The sequence below is a fragment of the Vollenhovia emeryi genome, unplaced genomic scaffold (assembly GCF_000949405.1).
Source record: "Vollenhovia emeryi isolate VEMERY1.0 unplaced genomic scaffold, V.emery_V1.0 DF939155.1, whole genome shotgun sequence".
In the NCBI taxonomy this organism is placed as follows: Eukaryota; Metazoa; Arthropoda; class Insecta; order Hymenoptera; family Formicidae; genus Vollenhovia; species Vollenhovia emeryi.
The window spans coordinates 1,725,306-1,736,829 of NW_011967211.1; the positions used below are offsets into that span (position 1 = coordinate 1,725,306).

General features: G+C 39.8%; 2 protein-coding genes across 7 annotated transcripts in view; one reads left to right on the top strand and one right to left on the bottom strand.

The window, feature by feature from the left end:
- Positions 1-673: 673 nt before the first annotated feature.
- Positions 674-11,524, bottom strand: part of LOC105565162 (ras-related protein M-Ras-like) — a 41,470-nt gene continuing 30,619 nt past the window's right edge. Inside the window, exons 1-5 of one of the 4 annotated variants that reach the window (XR_001009175.1) lie at positions 2,836-3,083; positions 2,252-2,577; positions 1,814-2,130; positions 1,493-1,727; positions 674-1,289 (exon numbers count right to left, since the gene is read on the bottom strand). Coding sequence is in view for 2 of the 4 variants with exons in the window: in XM_012018141.1 (XP_011873531.1) it covers positions 1,638-1,727; positions 1,814-2,130; positions 2,252-2,441 (597 nt within the window). In the remaining 2 variants the exon portion in view is untranslated. Of the gene's footprint in view, positions 1,728-1,813; positions 2,131-2,251; positions 2,578-2,835; positions 3,084-11,524 lie in introns of those variants that run through there. The other 3 variants (XR_001009174.1, XM_012018141.1, XM_012018142.1) reach the window with 3 other exon arrangements.
- Positions 3,216-8,852, top strand: LOC105565161 (116 kDa U5 small nuclear ribonucleoprotein component). 3 transcript variants are annotated; one of them, XM_012018139.1, is made up of 8 exons: positions 3,216-3,603; positions 3,679-3,950; positions 4,111-4,382; positions 4,463-5,154; positions 5,235-5,464; positions 5,678-6,396; positions 6,582-6,862; positions 7,006-8,852. In XM_012018139.1, exons 2-8 carry the CDS (start codon positions 3,705-3,707, stop codon positions 7,509-7,511), a joined length of 2,946 nt encoding a protein of 981 aa, XP_011873529.1. In that variant the 5' UTR covers positions 3,216-3,603; positions 3,679-3,704; the 3' UTR covers positions 7,512-8,852. The 3 variants fall into 3 exon arrangements, with proteins under 3 accessions (XP_011873529.1, XP_011873528.1, XP_011873530.1); XM_012018138.1 differs by having other exon boundaries at positions 3,216-3,581; XM_012018140.1 differs by having other exon boundaries at positions 3,216-3,423.

The following is an 11,524-nucleotide window of genomic DNA, read 5'->3' on the forward strand; positions in this document are numbered from 1 at the left end:
TTTCAATAATAGACAACGAAAAAATTTCTTAGTATAATAATGCTATCTTTCCAGTGAAATGTCTCTGTCAATTTAAACAATCAAAATGCATCAGTCTTGACGTCGCTAAATACAACTTAATTCTTTCTTATATTACAGAAACAATATGTCTAATATAAAACTATATATAACAGATAAAATTATACACATATAGCAAAAGAATAAAAATAATGTTTATAGTTAAAAATTTTATTATAATTGAATGCTTCTTCTTTTCTTTTCCCGTATGCACATTTATAATGTAAAATTGATGATAAAAAATTTCTTCAAAGAATAACAATTGTGCTGAGATGTAATGATTGCAGTTATTTGTGCTATATTTGTGCCTCAGCATTTTTATCACGATTTTATTGTATAAACTGAAGACAGTCTTATTAACGTAATATCATGAGTTTGTACACCAGACCTTGTGTATATACAAAAGTTAGTAATTACTAATAAAGGCAATATTGCCTGACATCAAATACTTAATTTCTTATTTCACAATAATTTATTTGTTATTAAATAAGTCAATAAGATATTTAATTAATTTTTACCAATAAAAACAAACACCTTTGTTAAGATAAAAATTAAAATACCAGATATTTATACCAATATCAAATAATTAACAATAAATAAACGAATAGTATACAATATCCGTTAATAAAAGAATTTATAATTAAAATTTTTTTGCCATGTTTAAAGATTTTCTTATTTATTAACCATTTCTGTATCAAATTTTTTACTATAGTATTTAACTTGTTACTTTATAACATGTAAAAAATAAAATAATGTACAATACTGCGTCACTTTTATTAATTATGCAAATAATTAGTAATCAATTGTCATAATTGTATTCCTAGCATAGAAAAATGGGAGAGAGTTCAAGTAATGAAAAGCACATTTAATGTGTCTTCAGAAAAGGTTTGATCAAGTTTGTTGTGAAGAGACTATCTTAACTACGAAAGAAAAGTAAAAAGATACCGTAATGAAACACAACTACTTGAAGCTACAACAGCTATTTGAGAGGTGAGCTCGATATCGACAAAATGATTGTAGTCATTTTATGACAAGAATTTTTTCTTATACGCGAAGAAGTACAAAACTTTTAATATTATGCATCGTGTAATAAAAAACGCTCAATTTCATATGTATACATATTCTTTTTGATGGTAGAAAAGTTGATGTGTACGCGCGCACACGGATACAGATGTAGTATCAATTTATCATGCAGAGGATGGACAGTCAATGTTTCCAATGCTCATTTTGCGCTATGAATATCGTAATAAATTCATCCTAAATTAGATTTAAAATATCTAACTTCATAGCATTGGCTTCAGAGCCTTCTTGTTTTTCATTGGCACAATTTTTCTATGACAGCTACTCTTCATAAATATCTTATCCACGGGGTACAAAGAAGAAGGTACTTAATAGCACCCGTTAATGCAACAAAAAATAAAAAAGTCATAGATACCTATAGAATTACTGAAGAAAAATTATCCTCCCCGATAGATTTCCTGAACAAGGGCGTACTCTTCCAGAAGCAAAGGCATTGCACGATTACAGCGCAGCACCATGATCCTTGATTCTTGCACATGTGCGTAGTTTCTCTCCAAACTTTATAAAATGTTACACTTTTTCGAACGTCGTCGCTTTTTTTGATTTTTCTCCAATTCGGCCGGAGGTTGATCTCTGATAATGCGAACAACCTTAAACAAACATTGGCATTAATCAAACGACATAAACATAAAATAAACGGAAATTATTTATTTGTCGTCTCTTTTATTATATTTACCTCGTGAAACGCCACGTCTACATTTAATGGTGGATCTTTGGCAGAAGTCTCGATATAAGGTATGCCCAGACGTACAGCCAAATCTTTCCCCTCGTCCGCTGTGACTTTCCTCAAATGCACCAGATCCACTTTATTAGCCACCAGTAGCATGGGATAAACATCTCTATCTTTCACTCGTAGAATTTGAGTATGAAAATTGGAGATGTTTTGATACGACTGTTTGTCAGTCACAGAATATACTAAAAGGAATCCGTCGCCTTTCCGCATATACTGTTCACGCATAGCACTAAATTCTTCCTGACCAGCTGTATCTAACACTGCAATAACACATAAGTATTTCTTAGAAAACGTTCGATAAAGCAGTTACTTGATCAAGTGTAAAAGCAGTTGGATATAATACATTGTCGATAAAGAAATAAAAGATATAAAGGTATTTACCATCCAAGATACACCATTGTTTGTCTACCTCGGTGTGTTGAATATAACTATCCTCAATAGTTGGATCATAGTCTGCGACAAACAGTTTCTGGAAAAACTGTATCGTAAGAGCACTCTTGCCGACACCTCCATCTCCAACGACGACCAATTTAAAGGTCATAAGATGATCATTGTTTGGAGGACGTGTCATTCCGCCTCTGGAACGTTTGCTCCTTTTCCGCCCACTTCTACGTCTGCCTATCCTGTTAACTCTTTTAACGTGTCGCCCTGGCAGTGCAACCTTTCGTAGGACGAGGTGTCTCGTTGGCAAGTCGACACGGAAGATCCTGCAACGACCGAGGCTTTTAGGAAACCCGAGGGAATGTTCGGTGATAAAAAAAAACAAATGCATCGAATCAGCCACAAGACGTATCGCGGGAGACACGCTAGTGCGTTGTTATTTACGCGTAAAAAATGACGGCAAAACGCGGGGCATCGTCGGCGCAGCGGGTACGGCCAGTCGCGAACTTGCGTCCTCGTCGAGGGACGCTCGTAAGTTTCGCGACAATTCGCAGGCAACGTTGGATTATCGCGACGAAACTCACCTTACATGATCCGCCACTCCTGCTACTCGTGCTGGCAGCTGTCAGTCCGCAAGTACCGAGCGCAAATATAGCCGCGCGCGCGAGCGCGCGAGTATATGTCATGCACGTGCGTACGCAAGCGCTTGTATATATGCATTATACATATATAGAGCGCGGAGAGAAATCATGTGCGCACATATACACCTTTGAGCTCACGCGTCAACGGCGTCCGCACGGCTCACGGCACACACAGCTTTACTTGGCGCCGCGAGCGTCATCGACGTGAAGCGCGCGCGCAGTCAATACCAGACAATACCAACTTTACCGACATTTGTCCAGCCAGCGACTTGGACTGTTTCCAAGTGGACAATGTGGTACATATAAACTGCGCCTAAAACGTTATTGTTTAAATATACATGTATTTTTAACCGCATCGTCAGGTTAAATACATTTTTAACGCATTAAAAATTAAAAAAGAAACGAATTGGTTCAGTTATCTTTAGTAATGTTTCCACTTAGTCGGCCGCACGTGTGCGAGTAAAATTTTACTGATTTCAGAACGTTTTGAAGCGTGTGTGTTGTGCTCACGAGCTCCGTGGGTTATGCCGGGTGAGACGCTTCTGATTGAATCATCTAATATATCTCTGTATATTAACAATAGTGCTAATAGTGCTAAAGAATACAGTACAAAAATATAGTCAACACATTTAATGAATGCAAATGTGTACACCGGATGTGCACGTAAACGAAATATAACATAATTTGAGGTTAGGTTACGTTGTGCTCCCTGTAAGAAAGTGTGTTTAATAAGTCGGCGCCAAGAGTTTAAATCAGACTTTACAGGAATTATTATATATTCTTTAGCTACTGAGAAGTAAATTAATATCGAAATGGACGCGGATTTGTACGACGAGTTTGGAAATTACATTGGCCCTGATCTGGCGTCGGAGAGCGAGGATGAGAACGAATACGGCAATGTCGGCGACGACGCCGAGGATAGAGAACGATCCGACGAAGAGATGGAAGAAGACAAGGATGAGTCGCGGGAACAAGTGGAGCAAGGATCTTCTATGGCGGTTGTATTGCACGAAGATAAGCGATATTATCCCAGTGCGTTAGAGGTGTATGGACCTGAGGTACAATCAGGCTAATAATTCATAACTATAAAATTGATAGTAGAGGACTTTCCTCTAAACATTTCTACTCTATTATTTTCCACAATACTTGTGTCGGTTGTTTATTGATAGAAATTGTTTTATTCAAGCTCGTTAGATATATACATTTTTCTACTTTTAGGTAGAAACGCTTGTGCAAGAAGAAGATGCCCAACCATTAGATAAACCACTAATAGCACCTACTAGGAAAGCAAAGTTTCAAATAAAACAGCAACAGCTGCCTGAAACCACATATAGCATTGAGTTTTTGGCTGATATGATGGACGCACCACATCTTATTAGAAATGTAGTTTTGCTAGGACATCTTCACCATGGGAAAACTACCTTGGTCGATTGTTTGGTACAACAAACGCATCCTTATTTGCACTGCATAACGGACGAGAAACCATTGAGGTATCGCTAGAAACGATGTAACTTTTACTTGTTAAGCCAATCGCAAAATGAAAATATTATTTTTGTTTATATGTTATCAGATATACGGACACATTGTTTACCGAGCAACAAAGAGGGGTCTCTACGAAAGCCACTCCTGTCACTCTCTTGCTACAAGATGTTAAATCTAAATCGTATCTCATAAATATATTTGATACACCGGGCCACGTGAATTTCTCTGACGAAGCGACAGCTGCGATCCGACTGTCGGATGGCGCAGTCTTGATCGTTGACGCGGCGGAGGGTGTGATGCTCAACACCGAGCGTCTGCTGAAGCACGCGATTCAGGAAAAGCTCGCTTTGACAGTTTGTATAAACAAGATAGACCGTTTGGTACTGGAGTTGAAACTACCACCCTTGGATGCTTATTACAAACTGCGGCACATCATCGAAGAGATCAACGGGCTAATATCTTTGCACTCTTCGGATACCGACAATCCTGGCTTCGTTTCGCCCGCCGTAGGAAATGTTTGTTTCGCTAGTTCTGAATATAGCGTGTGCTTTACTTTAAAATCGTTTGCCGCGCTCTACGCCAGAAATTATCCTGGACTTAATGCCACCGAGTTCGCCAAGCGACTCTGGGGTGATATTTATTTCAACCCTAAAACGCGCAAGTTCACTAAAAAACCACCGCATAATACTGCGCAGCGAAGTTTTATTGAATTTATTCTGGAACCTCTGTATAAAATATTCGCGCAAGTTGTCGGCGATGTAGACACAACGTTACCCGATGGTAAATCTCATTCTTTTCTTTTATTCGTCATAATTGAAAATTATTTCGAGAGATAATTATTATACATGTTTCATGCACAGTTCTGGACGAACTCGGTATACGATTAACATCCGAGGAGATGAAAATGAATATACGACCGTTGCTAAGACTTGTCTGCACGAGATTCTTGGGAGATATGTGCGGATTAGTGGACATGTGTGTCACTCATGTACCAAGCCCGCAAGCACATGCGCCTACTAAAGTACAGCACGTCTATACCGGCCCGATAGATTCGCCTCTCGCGCAAGACATGGTTAATTGCGATCCTGACGTTAGTATCTGTACTTGACACATTACTGTTCAACATAATCACATCAATAGCATAAATTGTGATAAAGATATTTTATTAATAGGTGCGAAATTGAAAAAGAAATTTTGCACTCAATCAATTAGTCTTATGATAAGTTGAGGAAACTAATGACAAAATATAGCGAAGAAATTCTTTCTAGTCTTACAACCCTATTTTTATAACAATTTTTTGTAGGGGCGACTAATGATTCATAGTACAAAGATGTATCCAACCGAGGATTGTACCCTATTCGTGGTGCTTGGCAGAGTAATGTCCGGTACATTGGAAGCAGGACAACGCGTTCGCGTGTTAGGTGAAGCGTATTCACGCACAGATGAGGAGGATTCACGCGTTCTCACGGTGGGCAGGTTGTGGATTAGCGAGGCGCGTTACTCGATCGAATTGAGTCGCGTGCCTGCAGGCAACTGGGTCCTCATAGAGGGTATCGATCGGCCGATCGTCAAGACTAGCACCATCACCGATCTTAACAACTCGGAAGAGCTGCACATCTTTCGGCCACTCAAGTTTAATACGCAGAGCGTTATCAAAATTGCCGTCGAACCAGTCAATCCATCCGAGTTGCCCAAGATGCTGGACGGTTTACGAAAGGTAAACAAGAGCTATCCGCTGTTGGGCACGCGAGTGGAGGAGAGCGGCGAGCATGTTGTGCTCGGAACCGGCGAACTTTACCTCGACTGCGCAATGCACGATCTGCGTCGTATGTATTCCGAGATCGACATAAAGGTGGCCGATCCGGTGGTCGCCTTTGCGGAAACTGTCGTGGAAACCAGTTCCCTCAAATGCTTTGCCGAAACGCCGAATAAACGGAATAAGTTGACAATGATAGCGGAACCGCTCGAGAGGGGACTCGCCGAAGACATAGAAGCCGAACACGTTCGCATTACTTGGAACAAGTAAGTAACCACGCAAAAAATCAATAAGCTTCAACATTTTACCTGAGAATTAACGGAAAGACTCGTAGCGTCTTTTGAAATTGTGTGCATCAGTATTAGAGAAAATATTCATATAAATATATACATGATATTAAAAATGTTTTTGTTATTTATTTCCATGTCATCGTTTTCTTTTTTTTTTTCAGAAAAAGACTCGGAGAGTTTTTCCAAACAAAATACGATTGGGATTTATTAGCGGCGCGAAGCATATGGGCGTTCGGTCCTGACTCTACGGGACCCAACATTTTAGTGGACGACACTTTACCTTCCGAAGTAGATAAAACATTGTTAAACAGCGCCCGCGATGCTATCATCCAAGGCTTTCAATGGGGAACTCGCGAAGGTCCGTTGTGTGAAGAGCCAATCCGGAACGTCAAGTTTAAAATTCTTGATGCAGTCATCGCGCAGGAGCCGTTGCATAGAGGGGGTAATTTTATTAGCATACAATGTAGTCGTGCGATATTAATTTGTGATTCACAGGAACGTAACATCAGAGTAAATATTTGTAACAGTTTGCGGAGAAAAACAATTTTCATAATTTGCAAGACATATTTAATTTCATGTCCTCAGGTGGCCAGATCATTCCTACCGCTCGACGTGTCGCGTATTCCGCTTTCCTCATGGCGATTCCGCGACTGATGGAGCCGTATCTGTTTGTCGAGGTACAAGCGCCCGCGGACTGCGTGTCCGCAGTTTACACTGTTCTGGCAAAACGGCGAGGTCACGTGACACAGGACGCCCCGGTTCCGGGCAGTCCGTTGTACACGATCAAGGCCTTCATACCAGCGATCGACAGTTTCGGCTTCGAGACGGATCTACGAACGCATACCCAAGGTCAAGCATTTTGCCTCTCCGTTTTTCATCATTGGCAAATCGTGCCCGGGGATCCTCTGGACAAGAGCATCACCATCAGACCGTTGGAGCCGCAGCCGGCCACCCATCTGGCCAGAGAGTTTATGTTGAAGACGCGAAGACGCAAGGGACTGTCCGAGGACGTGTCCATCAACAAATTCTTCGATGATCCTATGCTGCTCGAATTGGCTCGGCAGGATGTGCTACTAAATTATCCCCTCTAATTTTATGTATACATAGTATGCGATTTCTTATTTAACCACTTTTAAATGATTGAAATGATAGTACATGTTGCAATAAAGTGATATGCGATGTAATTATTTTAACACGAGTCAAGATAACTAACCTAACGTCTGTGTTTTTGCCCATTTAGACGCATTTACTTTAAGACGAACGTTACTTTAAGAAGAACGAACTAAAATCGAACGTTAAAAAGCTTTCGATAACGATAACATATCTTACACGTTATCTTGTATGTCATTGCATACATTACATATAAAGTGACTTGTATCTCGCACGACTTCGAATATTAATTTCATATTTCTTCCCATTGAAATGTGATATTTCTCTAATAAAACAAAAATTATTACCGATATAACTTAATAATTTCATTGCTTGTTGTCGGAAAATATAGGAGAAAAGCTATTTAAGGATAGCCCTTAGGATTAGAAAACTCACGGAATCCTCAAGGAATAGAAGCTTTAATACAAGTTTTTGGAGAGTATTTTAAATGCTGTTATTACTGTTTCGGTTATTTGACAATATAAAACCTGATCTACAATGTTCTCTATACGTCTAGAAACATTCTACTTTGTAGTCAATAAATACGTTTAAAAAATGTATGCAAGATGATATTGCATATTATACTTTGTACAATCGTATATCGCCGACAATTTTTTAAATAAAATAGAACGTTTCTAGATGCAAAAAGCACATTGTAGATTAGGCTTAACTCTAAAAATTCCTTAGAATTCGCATGTTTAACCTTGGTCGAACATTGAATCCAACCACTTTGCGCTTAAATTTCTTCAAGCGCTGAATTTCGAAATTTCTCTTGTCGAGGAAATATACGGGACGAGGACCGAAATCGAATCCTACCATTACTAATCACCCGTGTTAACACAGAGCTACACGCGTCATCCCTTGTAATACAACCTTGCTCTTTTAGAGGTTAACGTTCGATTTTCGTTTTAAAGTAAATGCGGCTAAATGGGCAAAAATAGACGTTACCCCGACTCGTGCTAAAATAATTACATCGGATATCGCTTTATTGCAACATATACTGTCGTTTCAATCATTTAAAGTGGCGAAACGAGGAATATAATTGCATACTATAATATATTATCGAGTATTCACAATTTTTCTTGCGAAACCTATTTTTGAGTTAATCGCAATTTATCTCTAAATTATTTGAAAAAATGAGCCTTTATCTTGAAAATCTCTGATTAACAATAATATTTTCTTAAGAATAATGTTTCGAATAGCTTATTATACAGGAATATCGGTATACTTATCACAAAATTGTCACATGTGCGCTTGATAATAAAATATCTATTTCTCTGTCCATTTAAAACTTTTTCCTCGTCTTCCTCTTTCAATATATTCTCTTTGTATAGATATCTATGTATAGGTATATTATTGTTTACTACTTCCCAGTTCCTAACCGCTTGAATCTGGTCTATAAATCAGGAATGGTGAGTATGTTTATCTTCCTCTTTTTTATTTCTATTATAACAAAATTGTATCTAAATCAATTGTCTTAAGAGGACCCCTCAGCGAACTCCTTCAGCCATCTTTTTTGCCGACACAGTCAAATAGTTTTTTTATACTTAATACTTTATGCGTACTTTAATCGTGTGGAAGAATTTTGCAATTTTATAATGCAAACTTCAAATACCAATATCTTTTTTATGAGACTTCTCAACTGAGTGTATTAAGTATGAAAATGTTCTGCCATGCGGTCTGCAACTTATCTTGCTATTATTTTGTGCGTAAAAGCTAATAAAAAGAATTACAAGCGCAAAAACTAAATTTGACTGTGTCGGTAGTATTCGCTGCAGCCAAGTTGGATTATGGACCGCAACCACAATCTCGATACAGTGATAAACAGAATAATTGCGATGCACTCTTTTAGATTACGTTCCAAAATCTTTTTCTCCGAGGAATATTTTACTCGATGGCCATTCTGAAATCATTTTGAGCGTTTTCAATCAGCGTTTTCTATTTCTCGAGTAAAATTTTCCTCAGAGAAAATGTTTTGGAACATAAACCTGAATCTAAATGCGCTGACCAAAAAAAAGTGTCGCAACCATTCTGTTCATAACTGTATACCTACATATCAAGAATAAAGCCGTTGCGCTAATTCCCGCGAATGAAATAAGTCGAGAAGATTCCACGAAAAAAGGCGATCGGCATGTGCATGCTCTTAAAATTGCTGCACCATCGGTAGGCTTCCCAGCACGATGTGAAAGACGCGTACTAAACAAGTCGTAACATTGTTGCGACAGTGCATTGAAAATAGGAATGACTGCGATAAACGAGGCCTCGTTCCACTGACCCGTACAGACCAGTGCTTCGTTATTGAATTTTAATTTCCAATATATGCAATCGCAATAAACGTACACACACACAGAGGTAGAATCTTTTGATAGCTGATCGCGCGACATTCGATGCGGATTCGACGTCCTCGAGGAACGTGTGAAAGCCGCTCTACATAATCCTCGGGGATCAATAGACATATTAACCATAGGCTGATGCCAGAGAACGATCCGTAAAAAAAAGTCGTATACAATAGACCTTTCACGAAGTTTGTCTCTGCCTTGTCTTACGTCTACGACTAAGGCTAATATTACATTTGTCGTACGACAAATGGCTGCGGTCAAGCTGTTCGCTTCAAATGTTACAAAGTATTCTCCTTCTCTTTTCTCTCAGTAAAGATAGAAAGAGAGGACAAACACTTGGAAGCGTTTTCTGCCATCAGGCTGTGTCGAGGATACGTGTCGACGGACGCGGAACCGGCGGGACGCGAGAAAGCTGCGCGTCGCAACGCCGCGCCACTCGCGCACGCGGTAGGCGGAGTCGCAGCTGCGCGTCGTCAAATAGGCGGGCTCGGTGGCCGGGGTCAGGCGCCATTTTAACGTCCTTGGTCGCTCCCATCTATCCGCCCATAGGTCGGGCCCGTACCCGCCCGACGGACGCGACGCGCGCGCGCGCGCGCACGCCATGCCTCGTCCGGCCAGCAACCTCCGGGCTCCGTGGGGCTCCGGACGCTCCGGTCACGACGCTATCGCGAGCGATCGATCAGCGACTACTCTGACGTTCCCTTTCATCCCCTCCACCCCTCTCCATGCTCAGTCTTTCACCTACACGCACACAACCGCGCAGTCCGACGCACCCCTCGCGCTGCTTCTACACTTTCTACGCGGCGATTCGGCTTCTACGAGGCCAATTCATTTTTTGCCGTAAAACTCGACATTCTACCCGAGTGCACACATCGTCTTCTCGATACATTTCCGATTACCTGAAATAACCTTGTCGGAAATGGGGAACAAGGGGGGTAAACGTGTGCGTTGTCGAAAAATATACTGTGCTCTCTTTCGATTCTTTGTTTTTTCGTTAAATCTTCTTTTCTTTGACACACATTTCCTTTTTACATCTATTTCATAGGCAATGAAAATGTAACGTAGTTAGTCGGTTACACGGAAAGAACAATGTAGCTGCTGTAGCTAAAACTTAGCAAAATAGGGACAGCTAATATTTTTAGTTGTGATAGCTCAATATTTTGTTACGACAGCAAACCGTTTGCACAGTAGCAATATGTATATTGAGCTATCACAACTAAAATATTAGCTGTCCCTATTTTGCTAAGTTTTAGCTACAGCAGCTACATTGTTTTTTCCGTGTAGATACTTAAAAAAAACAGATATCCAAAACATGGTATTTTTTAGACAAAAGTCATACAATTTTATTATGTATCTAGTCTACTTAACAGCGACATGCATAAATTATGTATAAATATATGCATAATATACATATGTGTGTTAACCTGAGAGGATTTCATCGTTCATTCCGCGGGAACGATTGATTCGCACAATCATTTAGAGTAGTTGTAAGTCGATTGGCTAAAAGCCACGCGAACGGCCAATCGACTTGCTCAAGTTTTCTGTAAAGGCTGGTCTACAATACATGGAGTAAGCTGGAGTAAGCTGGAGTAAGGAGTAGGAGTAAGAAATAAAAT